A 21,031-nucleotide genomic window follows, 5' to 3' on the forward strand; every position below is an offset into this window, starting at 1 on the left:
TGTTTGAATTTGAACACGTTGGGTATTTATTATTGTAATGATAAAAATGGTATTTTGATGCAGATATAGTTGGCAGGATGCTTATGAGTTAGAATCAGAGCTGCTCTTTCATTAGGATATTCCTGGCTTCGATTTCATCCGGGTTTCTGATTCTGCAAATGCTGTTTCCAGGATGCTTGTGAGTTAAAACCAGAACTGCTCTTTAATTAAGATGTTCCTGGTCTCAATTTTATCACGGTTTCTGATTCTGGAAATACCGTTTCCTAAAGGTTTAGGTCTTTGAGCTCTGGCTAAGCAGCTCTGCTGCAGCCTGTCCTGCCCGTGCTCCTCTGCAACCGACTGATGGTCTGGTCGTGTCCTTCATGCTCTGAACTGCAAGATACGTCCTGCCCAGCACATTTGCAAGGCTGATCCTTCTTCTGTAAGGCAGCATTGCCCGTCCAGCCACTGTGGATATGTTCAGATGCAAATGTCGCTCACCTGGTTGAAGAGCAGCATTACATTCAGGCCTTGCAGATTGGCTTTGCAATGAAAGAGAATCAGCAAATGCAAATTTGGGTATAGTCTAAGGACGACTTGGCTTTATGCTTTATGTCCCATGAGAAATCCTCCCGTCCATACTGTAACCTGACTGCACTATGCCGTTCCCAGAAGCACCTGAAAAAATTGGAAGCGAACCCTTGCAGTGCTCTCACTGCAGCTTCTGCCTTGCAGCAGCCACTGCCCAAATAGTTTCCGTAAATCAAAGCAAACACCACTCCGCTGTCCTTCCCCGGGAGCCAAAACTAGCTCGTACATCAAGCAAAGCCCAAGAATATTGTGTGCAGTTGGCAGAAATACCAAGCAGCACTTAATGAAACAGCACAATAAGAGATTGTTAAGCTACTAATAGCAGTGTGACATTCTCACTGCGTGTTGTCCTAGTTCTTGAAATTTGGTATGTGTTTGCTTTTGAGAAGAGAATGTAAATGGCATTAACACAGAACCCCGTCAGTCTTCAGCTACGGACTTTGTTTAATGAAGAGGGAGGAAGCCTAGATCTTTGTGCTGTGTTTGCTTTTACAGGTATGTAAATGCTAAGTCCTACTTTGAAGATGTCGCAAATGCCATGGAAGCTGCTAAGGAGGAAATTTTCATCACGGATTGGTGGTTCGTACTTCCCATATTTGGACATTGACCAACCGTCTCTCTCGGGACGTTCCCGACAATCCGGCACTGTTCGGAGGCCCTACAGTATGGCAACTAGCTGTGTGGCCAGATGGTTTGGCAGCACACCCAAACATCTCCTTGTGTTGTATTCAAAGGCCTTTTCAGGAGGGTTGGCAGCAAAAGCGCATGCTTGGAATCAACAGCCTGGTTGTCTCCTTCCAAGGAAAGGCCTGAAATTGCACGAGGGCACCACCTGAATTGCAAACGTTATGGCTTGAGGTGCTCATCAGGAGTGTAAATCACTGCAAACCCAAGGGGCAAGAGTGTTTTTCAGTGTGTAAGGGAACATGGACACCCAGACACTTCCGACAGTGCTCTTCCCATGTGATCCTGCATGGGACCCTCTTTTCAGCTCCTCCTCACGGTTTTGGGAAGCCTCGTGCCGGCAATGAGATCATCTTGAGGGGATGTGATTTTTGCTCTGCTCTTAAATGAGCCAAACAATGGAAGGGGAGTTTTGTTGTCCCTTCCCTGAGCTGTGTGGCTGCCAAAGGACCTGGCTCTGCCCACTTCTTAACTGGTAATCCAGTATGTTTATGCAGCACTCTGGTTCCTGTTTGAGGCAGAAAGAAGGTGCTTGCGCAGACTCAGGGCAGAGTTTCTTGGCTGGACACCGGTTGCGGCTGCCTGTGTCTTGCCTTTGTGGAATTTAATCTGGCTGAGCCAGCCTGGACCTTGGGGATGGGATGGTAGGGCAGGCTCCCAAGCCACAGCTCAGACGTCCTCTTAACCTTGGGCGCGTCTCCGTGCTCCTCTTTCTCCATCTGTAAAGTGAACCTTTTGCCATTAATCCACTGCCCGTAGGAACTGGGAGGATTAATTAATTCTTAGGTGGCAATTATGAGAAAACTAAATGTTTGCGTTTACTGGGGTAAACCTGTTTCCTGACATGACCACAGATAAAGCCAATGCTCCTGGATCCCCACATGCAAGAGCATCGCATTTCAGACCCCTTGTCTTTTGACGTTATGTTCAGACAATTGTTAATGTATCTTAGAACTGCAAAACTTATCTTAAACTCTGAGGCTGTTGTCAGAAGCATGTTTTTAGGATGTGGGAACATGCTTTAATCAAGCACAAGTTCCCATGCTCAGTACAAAAGTACAGGAATGAAATTCTGTCACCTGCCTTTGCAGGAGTTAGATGAGATTGCTTAATTATTCTTTGTAATCCTTAAAGCTATGGATCAATAACATGTCCTGTTGAGAGATCGTATTGCTTTGTCTTTAGGCAGCGAGGAGAATTCAGCACATGTGTATGCTACTTGGATAGCCTAAATACCAGGAGAGCTGCAATCCCACTCTTATTTATTTTTTATGTCTACACATTTCTTTCAAATCTGCTTTGGGATTTTCTTCTGTTGCATCTTTCTTTCATAGATAGAGTCCAAGTTTCCCATTTATACATCATGGTTAAACTTGGTCTCAGGGGTTGTTGAATACTGAGAGGAATGTGCTGGACTCGTCCCGTGCCCTCCGCAATGCTCCTTTATTAAAACACAAAAGAGCATGACGTTGGAGAGCACATCACTCTGGGCCTTCATATCCATTTCATATAAACTTTGATTTCTTTGCTTCCCAAGCTGATTCTTTAGGCCAACGCTTTGTTTGCAGACTACAGATGCTGTGTTTTTTCCACCCCTTTATTTTCTTAGGCTGAGCCCAGAAATCTTCATGAAACGACCCGTGGTGGAAGGAAATCGCTGGCGGCTGGACTGCATCCTGAAGCGGAAAGCAGTAAGTGAGCTCCAGCTGCAACCTTCACCCTGCAGAGAACCCCATGCGCCCACCCAGTTACAAGGTCACACTGGGACTGGAGCATTAGCGCTGTTTATTTTAGCAGGGATGAGAGTTAAAGCTGGCCAGGCCTCATTTCAGATGGCCTCGGGAAGCTGCTTGTCTTGATTTGCTCCCCCTTTTTGTGTTTTGAAGGGCTCAGAGACAGGAGGGTGAACCTTCTGGTTTCCCCTGCAAGTCCTCAGGTTTGGGTCACTTCAGCCTTGCATTACAACTGCCCCAGCTCCTGGTGGGGTCAAAGAGGGGGTGCTGTCCTGTGCTCTCCTTGTAGCATATGTAATGTAGAGGGATGGGAAAGACTAAGCACTTTGTGGTGGCTCTTGGTAGGTGGTTTGTACGTTGCCGTGTTGTGCAGATCCTGTCTGTCTTTACCACGTATTTTGTCTCTGTGCTGCAGCTTTCCGAGCTGAAGCTGTGAAAGGCCCCCTCAGTCTGCCAAGAACATCAGGATGTCGTTAGGAGAAAGTCCCTCGGTATCATCCAGAGGTTCATGCTAACTCACAATAGCTTTCTTCAGCAAAAATGGCTTCAGCGAATCGTGGGAAAAAAAAAAAATATTGTACAAACATAGGCAATATCACGTTCTCCAAACTGGGCTGTAGTGTTCAACATGTGTACAAGGAGGTGATAAACATGACTTGGGGACTTGAACTCCCATTTGCATTGCCATGTTATCTGAGCAATAATAAATGCTCGTGTTCAGTAAGCAAATGCTTGTGTACACTTGATAAGGCTCTCTTCCCCTCTGTTTTAATTTTTCCTTCTCTGCTGTTCCTCCTGAACAGAAAAGCTCATTTGTGCTGCTGACCTGGTGCTTTTCCTGGTGCTTCTGGTGAGGATTCCCATGCAAAGGGAATCTGTGCTGTTGCACGCTCTCCTTTCTTGTGCGGCACTGTGAGATATGAGCAAGCAACTGCAGCTGCTAGCTCTGTTTCTCTTTTCTTTAAGCATTTTCATCTTAGAAAACAATTTATTTTGTTGCTGGTGGTGCTCCGCTTTCCAGTAATGCACCTGAATCCAGACTACAGAGAACACTTCACGGACCACGTGAGCCAGGCAGAGAAGCTGAGCGTGAGGTGTTCATGGATGTGGGCTGTACTTCAGTTGTTCACCCAACCCGTGATAACACCGATGTGGAAACAGTAGTTTGCCCCACGTGAGCATTGAGTCAGGGAGGGAAACGCAGCCAGGGAAGCCTCTTGAACTCTTGATGTGGTGGAAGGGCAGGAGTCCACGTGGAGGTCCTGAAGTAGTCTTTGACTCCCTCGCCTTCCAAACTAGTCATTGTCATAGCCCTTACCCATTCCATGTACCTGGGAAAAAAATATGGAGTTTTTTGTGTCTGACTGTAGTTGGTTTGGAAGCAGTCTTATTTTTTGGCAAATGAAATGCAGCCACAGGGCATCCTCACTGGGTGGAAGACTCTGGCTTTGTTTGTCATGTTGACATGGATTTTCTTATGGCTATAAATACCTTGTAAGAGTGAGGAGTGTTTTAAGGTTAGTTCCTGGAAATACTTGCCTGCTCTCTCACTTGTGGCACTTCTTTGATTCAGCGGGGCAGTCAGCAAGCTGGTGTCCAGGTATTGGGGTGAGGCTGTCCCTTAAGTACATACAGTGCTGCCTTGGGCTTCTCTGGGTGCAGTGGGGAGCAGAATATCATCCACACCTTGGAGACTGCCCAAGCTATCGGTAGCAGCTTTATGGGAATAGAGGTTTAAAAGGCTCTGTAAAGTTTAGGCCCACAAGATTTGAAGCCGTGCTGATTTACGGCAGCAGTTTCAGTGTGTGGCCAGCATCTGCTGGAAGTACTTAGTTTTGAAAGTGCTTTACCAAGTGTTCTTAAAAACCCTCCGGTAGATACCATTCTAGTCATAAAAAGCACCATCCTTTGAGCGCCGCTTATTGTATTCCAGGAGCTTGTTTAGCTCTACCAGCAGAAAGTACTTGTTTGCTGGTGTTGAGTTGGTTGCATCCCCTTTGGGAGAGGGATGTCCGTATGACCACACTGGTATCATCATTGTCCTGCAGAGGCTTTTAACTGTAAGCAAACCTCAGGGCAACACGAAACAGGAGAAAACTGAACTTCAGTGGATATGTGCAACGCTATTATATGTGGAGTGAATCACGTTTGCAAAATTTTGCCTCAAAGGATGTTTAAAAGGGGCTGCGGTAAGACTGACGTGTTGGTAGGCCTTGGCGTAGCTCAGCTCTTCACACCCGAATCCAGGTACTGAGCTCTTCTCTGGAGGCTGAACAGTTTCCCTGGGCAGTGCGGGTCCTTGCGTGTTGCGGGATCACAGTGGTGGATCTGGAAGAACGTAGTCAAGAACAAGTAACCTCAGCCTGGATTTCTGTCTGCAGGCACAACAAGCTTACTGCCTCTCAGCTTTTCCACCCTTCGGGAAGGGACTGTACCCCTTGACACACCTGCACACCACGTGTTTCTTTTTATTTCTGACAGCAACAAGGAGTGAGAATTTTTGTTATGCTGTACAAAGAGGTGGAGCTTGCCCTAGGGATCAACAGCGAATATAGCAAGCGGACGCTCATGCACCTCCATCCCAACATTAAGGTAATTGCGCGTCAGGCGGTGAAGAAGGACATCTGCATTCATTTGTTCCTGATAGCGAGTGCTGACCCTCAGTGTGTTGAGGTGTGAACTGGAAAAAACAGCAATTCCTACCATTGTGGTGGGAAGAGTCTGAGAATATGAGAATCATCCGTACAGTGATTACCACATCTGGCAACGTCATTTCTTTAGGTTGTAATTGAACATAAAATTGCTTAGTTTAGACTTGCCAAAGCAACTATTCATCTAATTCACAAGAAACATATTTCAAGTGACAAGTTAATGGGGTTACAAATCAAATGGAAAATTACAATTTGAGAATGTTGTCTCATCTCAGCATTTCTGTTCATATACAGATGACAAGAGTCAACACCGGGTGTTTAACGTAAATGAATGTAAATGAACAGCACTGGGCTGTCCTGTGCTGTTACGCTCTGCTCTGCCACCGAGCAGAAAATGGGTTGTGGCACACAAACCAGTAGATAAGGCTAAATTAGAGACATATATATTTTAATAAGCAAGAAGATACATGTTATTCATTAAGCTGACTAACAAACTGCTAGAATAATAGATTTATTGTCACTTGATCAGTTGTCACCGTGAAGGGAAGCATCCATTCACCATCATCTTTGCAGCAAGCTGGGCAGGCGTAACTGGAAGCTACGTGCTAGCTGTGTAACAGGCTTTGGGAGCAGCCGGGTCAAAGTCTGTAGCTTTTCCCCCAGGAAGCTGGTCTAATGGCTCTCCTCTAAAATGAAAAAAATAAAACTATATACTCTATGCTTAGGTATAGAAATTACTTTGCCATAAACACATGTCAAAAAGAATCTCATAAACAAATGTCAAACAACGTGCCGATTTTAACTGCGGAAAAAACCAGCCAACGTCTCGTTTCACTTATGTAGTGGCAACAACCAAAGAAGTGAGTCAGATCACCAATATGTTGTTTTCTTTTAGAGCAGGCTCTATGTTTGAAAGCTCAGCTATTATAGCTCTACTGGAAGCATGATTTTATTTGTTGAAACAGTTTCCTTGACTATAGTCCTCTTAGGAACACTGTTGTTGTAAGTGTGACCTATCCCAACACCAGTAACCATTGCTGCTTGGGGAAACACCTCCCTGCCAGTAAGGCTGGACCCGACTCGGGGGGAGTCACGGAGCTTCAGTGGTTACAGCAGTTTGTGTAGAGGCATCTTCTGAAAACTCCAGTGTTTCTCCATCATCCTGAGTAGCCAAAAAGAAAAATCGGGGCAGCTCTCTGGCTGGAGGTAGAAGTTGGGCAATGACACAGAGCTTGGGTGCTGGTTCTCTCCCCAGGTGATGAGACACCCAGACCACGTGTCCTCCTCTGTGTACCTCTGGGCCCACCACGAGAAGCTCGTCATTGTTGACCAGTCGGTGGCGTTTGTGGGCGGCATCGACTTGGCGTACGGCAGGTGGGATGATGACGAGCATCGCCTGACCGACGTGGGCAGCGTGAAACGAATGGTGGCAGTGAAGTCGGTGTCGACAACCAACCTGGCAGTAAGTGAGCTTGCTCCAGCTAGTGGCCACCTTCAGCATCTGCCCGTCAGGTTTGCGGTCAGGGTGAACAAGCTGTGTCCACTTCTAAGCATGTGGTTGGGGTTAGGAGGTTTAAGGAGGAATAGTAATGGGAAGGGGGCAGTATCTGAGCATCGAAGGGCTCTTTAGGGCTAGATCCTGACCAGCCCTTGGTAGGGCGTGGAGATAGACAGTTGGGTTTTCCCTGGAGCTTGGAGCAGCAGTCACAACTTGGAGGCTACATTCTTAATAAAACTTAGCTAGAAATGCACAGTAGGCACTCACAGGGTGCTCGGAACTTCTGGATACGTGGGCCCTTGCTTGCTAAGCTTTCTGCTAACCTGGTTCTGTATGCATCCAGAGATGTCTAAAAAAATGTAGAGGTCTAAATTTATAAGAGTTTCAAGGGGAGTAATACTCCAGACTAAACTTATGGGACTGAAAAACGTGCTGGTAGCATTAATGGGTTTTTCTGTCGAGTGCCTCCTCAATACAGACTCTCTCCTTCAAAAGCGTTGGTAGTTCCCACCGAAGTGTGTTTTTCTCACGAGTGGAGTTTGGCTCGTGGTCGTTTCAGGGCATTGATATGCACAATCACCTGTAATTAACAGGGAACGTGTCGGTACCTCATACCTCATCTGCAGCAACGTCTTGTGTCTTTGTGTCTCTTAAGTCTGCAGCAGAGTCGTCTGAACGTGTCCCCCTGCAGTCGCAAGCTCTGTGCCCAGAAAGCCACTTGTTACAGAGAAATGCGGATGATGCCCCAGACCTATCAAAAATGAAAGGAGTAGGAAAATCCAAAAAGTTTTCGAGGTTCAGTATTTACAAGCATCTCCATAAACACGGCATGCACCACGCGGACAGCGTCAGCAGCATAGACAGTGAATCAAGTAAGTAATGTTTTCCAACTAAACAACATATATAAAGCGTGTGCGGAGGTGGGGGGGGTGGGTGTACGTGCAGATTCACAGAATTTCTAGGGTAATGTGTTCTTTGTAAGGAAGGAAAGTTGATGAGTTTCTTAGCTATCAGAATAATAACTGTGTGTAGTCAATATGTAAATTTGTGTCACTGCAAAATACACAAGAAGAGTTTTAAGTGGATTGGCATTTAGTTAATTAGCAATTGTCGTGAGCCATCAGATGACGCGATGTAGTGTACATGATACTGAATGCTTACACTGCCGGCAAATTTTTGTTCTGCAAGGGAGAATCGAATCTTTTATTTTTCCGACTGGTGTTTATTTTAACAGGTGAAATGGTTTCTGAATGTGATTATCCCCTTATGTTACCTGGGTTTAAATCAGTTCACTTAAATGGAAATATTCCCCGTTTACCCACTTACAAGATCAATAGCTGAATATTTGAATGCAGCTTTTAACTCCCCACATTAAAAACAGCTTCAAAGGTAAAATTACAAGGATTGGCTCGACACTTGTTCTAGCATGGAGTCCTTCCTGAAACCTGTTCCTGAAGTCCTCAGCTCCTGAAGCTGTATATTGCTCACGGCGGGAACGTATTTGAGTTTCCATCGCTCCCTGCAGATCTTACTCCTGCCTCTGGTTGGAGGAGGCCTTGCTGGAGCATCATTTGCCTTGGTTGCAGTCAGCTCAGGAGACAGCCATGGCTTTTCTACTTCAATATATGTGTTTGGTTTAAAACCAGCCGCGTCTTGAATTTGGTCCTTTGCTTGTTGGTCACTTGTAGTTTCAGCAGATTGACGTCTCCCTCGAGCTGCTGTCATGCCAGGTATCTTCAGGCAGGATCAGGCACCAGTGTAGCAGAAGTGGACGTGCGTTTTTGCCATAAATAGAGCATCTTGACTCTCTGCAGGTTACTGTAACCCCACTAGAAGTCAACCGAATATAATCCAGAGTTTAAAGCCCCATCTGAAAATGTTCCATCACCACACTGAATCCAAACAGGGGCTCGCTGAGCCTCAGGAGGGTAAGTGGAGGAAGGCAGAGGTGCAGACCCCTTCAGGCTTCAGCTGCCGATGTTTTTGCTTTGTAAGAATGGTGAGAGTTAGGTTGGGCGCCAGGATCAGCCTTCGCTGCTTGTTGTTCTCCCAGCATCCTCAGCACGCTTCTGAGGGCATCCTGGCAGAAAGGCCTTCTCCAGAAGCTTCAAAAACTGCAGCGTAAATAAGTAATTAAAAAAAAAAAAACCAACCAAAACAGAAAACAACAAAAAAACATAACAACAAGATCTGAAATGAAAAGCACAAAGAAATTTGCAATAACAACAGCAGGGTACAGTTGAGGAAATAGCTCTTTCTGATATTTGATTATTTCAGCAGTTCCCCTTCCTGTAAAGGACGGGGCTTGTGACTGGAAATGGGAACTTCTGCACTGGATATTTTAAAATAAGCCTAATGCTGGAAGACAGTTGCAACCTGAGAGAGGAAACAGCAAAGTGGCTGCTGGCAGACCTGTGTTTGGATGAAGACTTGGGAGGACTCCCCTTTTGCCCCTTGTTAGAATCAATGGAAGCATACTCGATTGAGAAAGGACTTGGGTGGTTGGGAACACTGAGCTGCTCTCATCTCTGGACTGATGGTGGAAGGACCTGTTTAAGTATGGTACCTCATCGAGATGCCTTTGAGTTCTGGTACGGGGTGAGGAGAGAGCATCTTCCTCTTGCTAATGTCTTCCTCTAAGGCATTCATTTCCAATTGTTAAAATATTGGTTAGAAAGTAGTGGCAGGTAACGAGGCAGAAATGCATTTGCTTCGTGGAAATGAAGCGTGGTCTCCCCTGTGGTCACCTCATGCTCATTCCTGAGTCGGTGTACAGCCATCGAAGCTCAGCACATGAAGTGTGTTTTGGCCGGACGGCGTGTCCCATGTCCTACCCATTGCCATTCCAGCATGCAGAGTCAGCGATTTCCCAGCTCCACCTGGACTCTCACTAGAAGCTCAAGCTTCCCAAGGCAGCTGTGGTGCATACCTGCTGCATGGCATTTTTGGCATGGCTTGGCTCTGCTCGGCTCGGTGGGGTTTACAGCAGAGCTTGCTTCATCTGAACCGGTCTTCTTGTGCTGCTGCTGATGTGCATTTTGTTGACCGTTGAAAGGGTGGTGGGTTGGGTTTTTTTTTGTGCTAAGGGGTTTTCGTGGTTACCTGGTGATGTGGTTGGGTTAGGAGAAGGCTTCTGCTGTTGGCATGTTACTGTCTAATTGTCACACTCGTGTTTGGTACAGTGGATGAAAGCTGCTCTCAGGGTCAGGAAATAATGCTAGTTAAATGTTTCTGGTCCAGGCCAACATCTTTGGTTTTCTTAGAAGAGAGGGAAAAAGAGTTTGCTCTGCACCCCAAAATATGTGCTCTAGAAAAGGGACCCTGTCAGGAGGGAGTATGCCTGTCTACACTATTTTAGACCATTTTAAATCACCATCAATTTAGAATTCAGCATCCGTTTGTTCAACATGTAAAGCTGTATCAAAAGATGGCATTGTTATTTGGAAAAACAAAATCAAAGAAACAAAACCCACAGTACTTAATGAGGGAACATGAGCTTTTTAATCGTCTCATTCTAGTTAATAAAGTCTGGCTTTTGTTCGAGGAGACACACCCTGCTCTAGAGGCAAAATAATAAACCCTCCAGCAGAGAAGTCGGAATTAGTTCATTAGTATTGTAAAATATATTAAGTAGATGATATATGTGGTGTTCCTGTATGTATATCCACTAAGGTGGTCGCAGCAGGGAGTGGACAGCCACATAGTAATAGTTAGGTGCCATCGGGCTGTGAAAGACAAATGGTTATTGGGTGATTTTTTTTTTTTTTTTTAGTCCAATGTAGAGAGAATTCGGCATCTGCCTTTTGTTTCCATAACTGACTCCTATATATAACCTGTCCTGATTGTATAACAAGTATTAAAATAGGGAAGAAAAAAATACTAATATGCATCCTTTGAAAGCATCAGGAAGATGAGGGAGAAAACAGCTTCATCCAGGGGGGACGGGCAAGTCCTACCAATGCTTTTCCGTGGCAGTGAGTCTCTCCCCAGCGGTGTGCCATGGACAGCTGTGACTTTGGAGTGTGTGTTTTTGTTATCTTGTTTGCCTGTGACAGATAAAGGATCCATCCGCAGCTTGAAGACGGGTGTTGGCGAGCTGCTTGGGGAAACCAGGTTCTGGCACGGAAAAGACTATTGCAACTTCGTCTTTAAAGACTGGGTTCAACTTGACAAACCTTTTGCTGGTAAGTGCCTTTGCACCCTCAAAGTCACTACATTCCCCCAAACCCTCTTCCACATCTTTTCAGTCTCAAAACGTAATTTTTCCTGCTTCTGAGCCAGAGGTAATGAGGCTATTTTGGTTTGGCTGCTAGAAAGAAGCAGCAGAACTCCCTTTGAGAGGTTCTAGGGCCAATTCCATGGTTACGGTCCATGGACTTGGACTGCAGGCAATTGTATGATCATTGATCTGCACAGCCCTCGGTGCCGTGTCCCGGAAGCTTCGGTTTGAGGAGAGGGACGCTGTGCTCCTCCATATTCATGTCCTTTGTCTGAGGAGGTCCAAACGTGCTTTCCTGTCCCGTAGACTTCATTGACAGATACACCACCCCGAGGATGCCCTGGCACGACATCTCCTCCGTGGTGCATGGCAAAGCGGCGCGTGATGTCGCCCGACACTTCATCCAGCGCTGGAACTTCACCAAGGTGGGGTGCGGGCATCACTGCCGGGGGCATGGGAATAAATACAGCCCCTGCCTCATCCATGTTGGTTTTTTTTTTTTTATGTTATTCTGCTACCTTGCAATCTCTTCAAGGATTTTTTTTTTGTTCTTTTTTCCCATGGGCAGATTATGAAGCCCAAATACCGATCCCTGTCCTACCCATTCCTGTTGCCAAAATCTCAGCAAACGGCTAATGAGTTGAAGTACCAGGTGCCCGAGGCTGTTCATGCCACGGTCCAGGTGGGTGTTGATGTTCTCCTGCTGACATACTCACAGGAGAGAGCTTGTTTTGCATCTTTCCAGCAGGAAATGCTTGACAGACCCTCTGCAGAACTTGAAATTATAAAATGAAACACTCTTGTTTCATTTACTCACGGTATAGGTGGTAAGATCCTCAATTACAATAGAATAATGCAACTCTTTCAGTAGAGATGCGTTAATTTATACCTTCGTCTTTGAGGTAAGAGGACCAAACTGTATGCAGTACTCAAGTTGTGGGAATACCATGACTTTGTATAGCTGTGTGACTTTTTTTTTTTTTCTGCTTTTCTAATGCCTAACATTTGGGTTTTATGTTTTGGGAAGGCCTGATGGGTTGAGGTTACCCACTGATTATTTAGCTCAGATCTTTAGAGCGGTCTCCCAGGCTCCTGACGCCTCGCTCAGTGGTCAGCTAGAGCCCCGCATTAAGTGGAGTCTCGGGGCTGTTGCTTTCTGCATTGAACATCATCTGCATTTCATTAGGCAGCCGCTCAGCCCTGTGGGTCCTCTGCAGTTCTGCACAGTCAGCCCACGGTCTCGTTCGTGACAATCATCCTCACAGTCATAATTGCCAAGATACCTCTATTTAAAAACCGGGTTAGCGATATCGAGTGCATGTATTGAATACTACTGTTACCCAGCAGAAACGTGGACTTGTTGAAGAATAAAAAGTCCAAATAGTTATGCTGAAGCAGCAAAACAATCGTGCGTCTCGGTGGATGAAAGATGTATGAAATAAGAGCAATTAGACCAAAACCAGGAAAAACACATGCCTTTGCTCTTTGTAAGGAGTGGTCCACCCAGATGACAGCAATGTTTGGGGAAGCTTAGTGTAAGAAGACGCATTTTTCTGGGTTTGCGGGTTGCCAGGGCATTGTCTGCTCCTCCCGGCGTGGTGTGGGGGGTGGCCAGCACAGGGATCTTGTGTCGTGGATCTCGGGTGTTTTACATCAGCCTCCAAAACAATGCTCGCAGCTTATTGAGAAATAGTCTCACTTCAGGCATCCTCATGCTTCCCTGTGGCTGTAAATGCCTCCCCGGCTGTGTCCGTGACACCAGCTTTTGGGGAATTTTCTTTTCTCATGGAAGTGAGGGGGGGGGGTGTTCCCTGAGTGCTCTCTAACCACAAGATAAGCCTCAACTTCTAAATCACGGGGTTTGCTGTAACAAAAATTTAGGTTCTGCTGATTATAGAGCTGGAAACAGTTCCCAAAGGAGAAACTGAACCGGGCAGGGTTTAGGTCCAGCGTTCTTCAGTCCGTACTGCGGAGCTGCTGGCTCAGGACATCGCCCCCCCGTGAGAGAGGAGGATGCTGCTCAAACGGTGACTGATAAACGCCGCAAACACCAGTGCTGACTGGTGGGTGAGCTGGTTAAAAGCTCATCACAACGGTGCTGGGGCATGGCAAATAACCGATACGTTCTGGGAAATGAGGGGCTGTCCTCAGTGATGCCAGAAACGATGAAAAGAGAGCAGGTTTGTCTTGTAAATTATTCATTTGAAACTACCTTGCTCATTTCTAATTTATGTCAAATTGCAGCTTTTAGAGACCTGTCTGGGTACTCCAGCCCTGCGTATAGGAAGATAAATAAAACTATATGCTGTTAGGCTGAAAAAACATGTTGCCCTGTTCCTGGTGTGAGGGAAGGCTGTGGGGGAAGAGGGTTTGCAGCACCAAGCATGGTGGCAGCGGTGGGGGTGGCTCCTCTGCCCAGCTTGGTGCACCTTGCCTGGGCACAGGTCCTTTGGCCCTGGGCTGCTTGCAGCTGGGTTATGCTCTCGGGATGATCTCCTCAAGCTCCGAGGCATGGTTTTGCATGCACGCGCTGTAATTTTGTCTGTCTCTTCTGATGGCCGTGGTTTCCATCGATCCCTGGGTGACACAAGTGCCCTGAGCATCCCTGAAGTCCCCGCTGTGGGTCAGGGAGCGGCTTGGGCTCTCCTCCTGATGAAGGTTTCAGATGTGGCTGCTGCAGGAGGTGGGGAGAAGGTAGGACACCTGCAGCCTGGACCTGAACCCCATCCTGCTCCAGGGTGCCTCTTTTCCTTGGGCTCCCAGGCTGTGCATCGCGGTGTCCCTGCGTGGCTCCTCCTTTCCTGCAGCCACAGGAATATCAGCCTCTTGCCTGTCCAGCGTATTAGTTTCAGACCAAAGGGCTGCTAGTGCTCACGTCCCCTTTCAGCGGTACAGTCCGGTGCAGAAATAAGCAGATACCCTAAAATCTTTCACCAGCTTTTTTTTTTTTTTTTTGTCCAGGAAAAACTAGAGCAATATTGTTCTCCTTCTTGATATTGAATCCTTTGGCTGGCCACCAGCCAAACCTGCGGTAGCCCCGTTTTGGTGCTTTGTAGGGGCTTTATAGGCCGAAGTTACTGCCCGGAGGTAAAATCCAGCATCCGGTGGCCGTCCCTGGCTGTGGGGTGATTGCTTGAAGAAAGTCTGGCTGCCGCTTTTCTTGTTTCTGAGCTAGTTGGCAAATCTGTCTTCAATTGTGGGCAGATCAGAGGAAGGGCAGACACAAAGGATCCGTGGGGATTGCAGCGTTGCTGCGAGCCCGAGCCCCTGACCTGTCAGCAGCAGCTTTTGACCTCCTTGCACCATCTGGTTTTGCTCTCCTTTCTCAGAGGAGGGGAGCAGGAAAGCCTTTTCGGAAGGGTGGGGGTGGCACTGACAGGGGCTTTCCCCTGGGCAGGGGAGGGTGGATGCGGCGTGCGTGGGCACCGATGCGGAGGTACAGGGTGGGAAGGAGGAGAGGAGCCTCTCAGCTCAGACGTGGTCTCTCAGCCTCTTTGGTTTGAACTCCGGGGCTTTGCTCGCAATAGCCATGCGATTGCACATTGATTTTGCAAGAATCGGATAGCCGCTTGCCAGAGGCAGTGCCGGGTTGTTTTCCGTCTCTCTATTTCCATTCCAGAGTTCGCAGTTATCAGCCAAAACCAGCGCTGCAAAAGATGGGACGTGGTGAGGCAACATCCAGTTCCTGATGCAAATACCATGAAAATTTAATGCTCCGGCAATGGCTAATGCCTTTATCTCTTTGAAGTCTGCGTGAGAGCTTGCATTGTTCAGGATTTATGCGCTAGCCCACAGCAAACATCGAATTTATTGCAGTTGTATTGGTTAAAGAAGTTAAAGAGATGACAATGCATGACAGCGTTGCTGTTGAGAGACTGGAGGGAGAGGAGAGGAGGAGTACAGCTCTGGTTGGTGGGGGCTCATGTGGCCTTCTCTCCCTGGGAAAATAGGTTGGGTTTAAATCTAGCTCGCTTTAAATACTCTGACAGGAAAGACGAGATGTCCAGGAGTGCGAGATGAAGCGTCAGTGATGAGGGAAGGCCTGTGTTTCCTCGATTCATTCCCTTGGGGTGTATGCTGCATCCACGTGGTGCTGCCGTTGGTGGCCTTGTCCTGCCACCTCGTTGCCTGTCACTGTGGCTGTGGAGCTGCGCCAGTGCTGGCCATTGAAGTGATCCAGGTTAAAAATACCTTTATTTTGAGGAGATCCAAGCTGGAACACCTTACACCCATTCTGCTGCCCCAGCCAGCATCTTCTGACGCTTCTTCCCTCCACACATGGATTCCAGGTGATACCTGGCGTCAGCTTTTTGGGTGATGCTGAGCCAGCTTTTTAGGGTGAACGGTGACACGTTGCTCTTGGGTGAGGGCAGAAGGATGGTGGTCCTGTACCAGCGGGCAGCCTGGTGTGTGGAGCGAGCTGGGTGAAGAGGAAGGCAGGGGAGGACAGGTGGATGATGCCATGGGGCTAGAAAGGGATGGTCCCGAGTGATGCTTCTGTTGCATTAGGTGGCATCCCTGGTTTGGAATAAACTTGTCTCCCAGCGGTAAAGTTGTCTTTCAAAGTGAGGGGCTTTGGTGCTATCAAGCTCCCGATTCGGAAAAGGACATCTATTCCTCATCCCCAGCAGTTTCAGCTACTGCTGCTGTAAATGAGGGTGTGGAAGTTACTTTGTTCAGCGCAGGGCTCAGCAGCTTATCTTGAAGAGAGAAGCAGCTCTTTGGAGCATGGACAAAGTTAACTAGTGGGGAAAAAAAATAATAATTAAATATCAGTACTTTGTCCACTAGGAAGCTGCGATCTGCGGCGTTCTGAAGTGCAATTCCAGACTGCATTTGCTGGAAGTCCCCAGCCCACAGGGATGTTATTTGTGGGCCCCAGGTTTTCACCGCAGCAGGACAAAAGGGGCAGCGTGGTTGCTCATCACTGGCTGTTCCGGCGAAGGGCTGTGAGCTCCTGTCCAGGGTGCAGCCTGAGCTGTGTTTAGGAAGAATTAGCCTGCTTTCTACCCAGAAAAGCTGGTTTTCTGTCCTTAGTAATGCAAGCGGTGGAATTTTGTTTAGGAGCTCTGCCTGCCATGGTGCTCGGTGGGGTTTCAGCAGTGCCCAGCCTGGGGCGTGTGGGACCACGCAGCGTCGGTTTTGCAAACCAAATGGGCAATTAAAACCCCACGGGCACGAGCAGCATCACCTTGTGGAGGCTTATGCCAGCAGAGGGCGGCTGTTTGGGATGGGTAGAGGCTGTGGTGGCCCTTGCGTTCAGGCTGGCTCCATCACTCAGGTGTCTGTGACCCCGACGTTCAGTTTGGGCAGATGCCGAGTGCTCCCTCCTGTTGTCCACGCGAGCGGCCGTGTAGGAGAGTTGCAGGATCTGTTTTTCAGTTTCCTGTGGGAGAAAGCTCCTTCTGTCCAGGGGAAGGAATTAGCTCAGGAATTGTGTGCTACTAAACAGCGATGCCCCTCTCTGCCACCTCCAAAAGTGCTCTGGAGACCAGAGAATTGGTTTGGTTCAGGCATGCAGCACCTGGACCAAAGGGCCAAATCCTTATCTGCTGCTATACCACTGGTAATTAATTAGCCTTCGAAAGTCCTCAGACACACCACAGTCAGCAGTCTGCTTTGGTGGTGGATGGTGATGACAAGGTGGCAGCAGAGCTCAGGGTACCGGGGATGTCGGTGGGGCAGGGAGGGTGACGTGGAGCAAAGCAGAAGCTGGACAGGGGGAATTGAAAGAAATCCATGGGAGGGATTTCCAGGGAAAAATGTGGTTGAGCCCTGGAAGAGAAGAGGATTTTGCACACACTGACACATACGTGTCACAGATCCTCAGCATTTGGATCTTGTCCTGTGGGTGACTGGTCACGAGTGCTGTGTTGAGATATTTTAAGGCTTTTGTTTCAATGCTTTTTGTCTTGCCAGTGTTTAAAGACAGAGGCTAATCACAAGTAATTATTCCCGCTGAGCACGTACCCTTCCCACACTTAATTAAAAACTGCATTTCCATCTAGGAAGATGTCACTCAGGGCATAGCGTGGTTGCTTATCGATTCAAAGTGCAGGAATGGGAGATGCCGCGGCGTCTCTCGCTGTTGGGGAGGGGAAGCTGTCTGCAGGGGGCTGGCTCAGCCTGGCCCAGAGCATGAACAAAGGTTGTTTCTCAGATTGGTTTGGCTCTCTTGCACAAGAACTGCAGGAGGCAGAGGGAGAATGTGCCCCAGGGATCTCGCAGTATCTGCTTGAAACGTGGCTTTCCAGTAAAAATTAATAAATAAGGCTGGGCAGCTCAACTGCTATGAATTTTAAAAGTCGTAGCGTCAAAAATCAGGTGGCTTGTGCAACCAGAAGAAATAAATGACCTCGAGTGCTCAGGACTAAGACGTGGCCTGTGTTATCAAACTGACCGTATAATGACGTACCGCCTGTTTGTGGGAACAACATATTGCCCCAGCTGGAGGCCAGCTTTAAAAAGTGCTGGAGAGGAGATCACGGAGTGGATGTGCACCCCTAAAGCTTGGAATTTCAGGTTGTTTTAACAGCAGTTTATCATAAGACCTTAAGCAAGAATGAGACTTCTGTGCTGCTTCTGTTGCAGCTGGAGCTGCTCAGGTGGGAGGGGGCAGTAACGCAGCAATGGGACAGGGCACTTATGTTTTTACTCAAAGCATTATTCAGCATTAATGCTATTTTTGAGCATCCTTTCTCCTTATTAAAAATGCAATAGAAATGGTAAATGTTGCACGTGTTGCCTTGTTTAGTGAAATCTTGACAGGCAAACGGTGCCAGGGAAGAGCATCGCCTCATAAGTAATTCAGATGCGATGCTGTGCCATCCTGGGAGAGATGGGAGAGAGCTGAAGGTGTTGATCTCTTGCTTTCCAGGTGATCCGTTCTGCTGCTGACTGGTCGGCTGGCATTAAATACCACGAGGAGTCCATCCATGCCGCCTACGTCAGCGTGATAGAAAACAGCAAGCACTACATCTACATCGAAGTGAGTGGCAATGAGGGAAAGCAGGAGGGGGATTCTACTTCTTGAGGTTTGGTCTTAGTTTTTTGGTGAATTTAGACAACATGGGTATTAACACAGCATCAGCCCTGAATTTTTGGGGCTGTTTCCATTGACTTCAGTGGTCTTCAGACTAGGCTGATGGGTATGTACCCTGACAGCTTTAAGACCACAAAGCGGGGGAGAAAAAAGTAGACCTCTCCTTTAAGGGGCCTCCTTGCAAAATTGCCAGCAACTTTCACGGCCTGTGCAATAGTCTTCCTGTCCCCTCCGTGGCTTTGCAGTGTCCCTTGAGCATGCCTGAAGCTCCCACTCCCAGGCTGGGCTGGCATCTGGACAGCCCCGAGCTGCAGGGATCTCCTGTCGGGGGGACTCTCAGCGCTGGCTGAACAGAGATGCTTATTTTCCTCTTTTTTTTTTTCTTTTTTTTTTTTTGCCTCTTGATAGGATGTTCTTTATGTGAACTTTCTAAGGAGTGTGATTAATAAGGACTAATTCATTCTCTAAGCAAGCACAGACGCACACTTAATAATAATTAAAAAAAAAGCATCAACTCAAATGGAACAGAAACCCAGCTATCTTTAGTTGCTCTTGGTCTGAAATAAAGCATGCAAATATCTTTTTTTTTTTTTTTTTTTTTTTTTTTGTTCCTTGCTGGCAGCGTCTAACAGGAGCTTTGCTTGCTTTTCCTGCAGAACCAGTTCTTTATTAGCTGTGCCGATGACAAAGTTGTCTGGAACAAGGTCGGCGATGCGATTGCTCAGAGGATCCTTAAAGCTCACAGGTAACCTGTTCTTTACAAGGCAATGAAAGCCTTCCAGAGGCATTTATGTGGTGTGGTGTAAAATAATATCTTAATGGACACAACTTTACAATAGCTTCTCCAACGCAGAACTGATGCGGTCAAACATCTGCTGGCGTTTGCAGCAGGGAGGCTCCTTCAGTGGCTTCTTTGCAGCCAGAAAGTGATTTTTTCTGGACTTACCCTGACACAAATGTATTTTTAACTATGGAACTTGTTTCAAAGCAAGACCTTTGTACTCCGGTTCAGTGACAACCGTGTGGCAAGGCGGGTTAATGGGCAAGAAGGCTGAACTGGGATTTATGGCTTATTTAAATTATCTGTAGAGAGGACTGGCTTCAAATAAGGGAAGGAAACGCATTTCGAGGATTTGGCTGCAGGGTTCAGCTATTGTTTGAACAACTTTTCCTGGTAAGTGCTGGAGGGTATTTACAACCTCCAGCCATTGCAAGGGGACCATCGTTTTTTCCGGGATGGATCAAACCCAACCATGCTTTAGACACTCCTTTCACTTAAGCGTGCCTAACCCCTTGTTAACATTAATACCACAGGTAGGGGCTTGTCTTTCCTTTGATCCTGGACAGCCTTGCTTAAGGCTGCTTTCCTGGCGTGTCTTTAAGATATATATGTCACAGTCTAAAACTGTATCCTGGTCTTGCTGGGCTGATACACAAAAAACTTTCTAAAATTTCTTCCTTCCATCTCTCATGTGTTTTTTCTGCCATGCATGGAGAAGTTTCGTGCAATTATTGTTTTCTTTCTATATTGTAGTTGTCCAGAGCTACGCAGGGGCTGCTTTCCCAGAGGTGCTCTCCTCGGAGTCGTAGAAATTTCTCTCTCTTTGGCACTTAAGCTTGGAAATTCCCACTTGGGTAAAGCCAAGACAGACTGGGGGGTAGGGGCAGTACCTGCAAGGCCACAGGAGCTGCCGTGAGACAGGCTTTGTTCAGAGGCACCGTGGAAAGAGGAGCACACTTCAAACCGGGAGAGCATGGGTGTTATCTGCCATGCCCTTAACAACCGGGCAGAGTAACAGGGTGGAGCTGCTTGTAATCTGTGAGCCGCAATGCGTAGCCCAAATAATTGACGTTAGCTAAGGATGAAAGGCTGGGGCGGATTTTCTTACCCGGCGTAAAGGAGGAGTGGTGCCAGTGCTGCGCGAGGTGTGAAGCACAGAAAAAAGCAGCGTGATACAACTTGAGTCCTCCCATACAACCGTGTGTCATGGGACGGTCTGGCTGCCCGAACAGAACGACCCGCAGCGGGGCTAAGGTGCAGGAAAGCAGCTGGAAACGGCCTTGCTGGTGTCTGCGTCTGGTGGAGGTCCGCGTCCCCTTGAAGAACCACTCTGGATTTCCTGCCTTTGCACGCTGGCCGTTTGCCATTGGGCATTTGCCGTTGGCCGTTTGCATCAGTTGCCTGCTTTTAGCAATGCTGCTGAGGCAGCAGCAAATTCGGCAGGTAATCTGCTAAGCTTTTCCTCTTGTGTAACGTTTATATAAAGGGTGTCGTTCTGTCCAGACATCAAAAAGTCTCGTGCAAAAGGGAGTCACGCAGCTTCTCCGGTGACCCGTTTTCAGATGCGATGCTTGATTCGCTTCTGTATTACTCCGATTTTATGCTGATCTTATGCCAGCTTAATGTCGGTGATTCCCAACTGAATATAAGATTCAGATTCTGCACGCTCCGGAGTGCTCGGCGTTGCTGAAGATTAAAAGTAAATGCAGGCCTACATGGTTTGTATAGAGTGCTCGTGTTCCAAACTGACCCGGGAAAACAGCGTAGGTGACACAAAGATGTTTAATTGTGGATTAAGTTCTTTAGTTAAGCTTGTACACTTCTCACTCTTCTAGACTAAATATTTTCTACTC

The 21,031-nt window shown here is 47.4% G+C and overlaps 1 protein-coding gene across 3 annotated transcripts in view; it reads left to right on the top strand.

Moving 5' to 3' along the window:
• PLD1 (phospholipase D1) overlaps positions 1-21,031 on the top strand; it is an 81,822-nt gene that overhangs the window by 48,256 nt on the left and 12,535 nt on the right. For 2 of the 3 annotated variants that reach the window (XM_074589969.1, XM_074589968.1), the window contains 11 exons: positions 1,066-1,149; positions 2,864-2,945; positions 5,469-5,579; positions 6,894-7,100; positions 7,792-8,008; positions 8,951-9,064; positions 11,192-11,320; positions 11,662-11,780; positions 11,924-12,037; positions 18,233-18,343; positions 19,054-19,142. In XM_074589969.1, coding sequence (XP_074446070.1) covers positions 1,066-1,149; positions 2,864-2,945; positions 5,469-5,579; positions 6,894-7,100; positions 7,792-8,008; positions 8,951-9,064; positions 11,192-11,320; positions 11,662-11,780; positions 11,924-12,037; positions 18,233-18,343; positions 19,054-19,142 — 1,377 coding nt within the window. The remainder of the gene's footprint in view (positions 1-1,065; positions 1,150-2,863; positions 2,946-5,468; positions 5,580-6,893; positions 7,101-7,791; positions 8,009-8,950; positions 9,065-11,191; positions 11,321-11,661; positions 11,781-11,923; positions 12,038-18,232; positions 18,344-19,053; positions 19,143-21,031) is intronic. The other variant, XM_074589970.1, reaches the window with a different exon arrangement.

Source organism: Larus michahellis, chromosome 6, assembly GCF_964199755.1.
Source record: "Larus michahellis chromosome 6, bLarMic1.1, whole genome shotgun sequence".
In the NCBI taxonomy this organism is placed as follows: Eukaryota; Metazoa; Chordata; class Aves; order Charadriiformes; family Laridae; genus Larus; species Larus michahellis.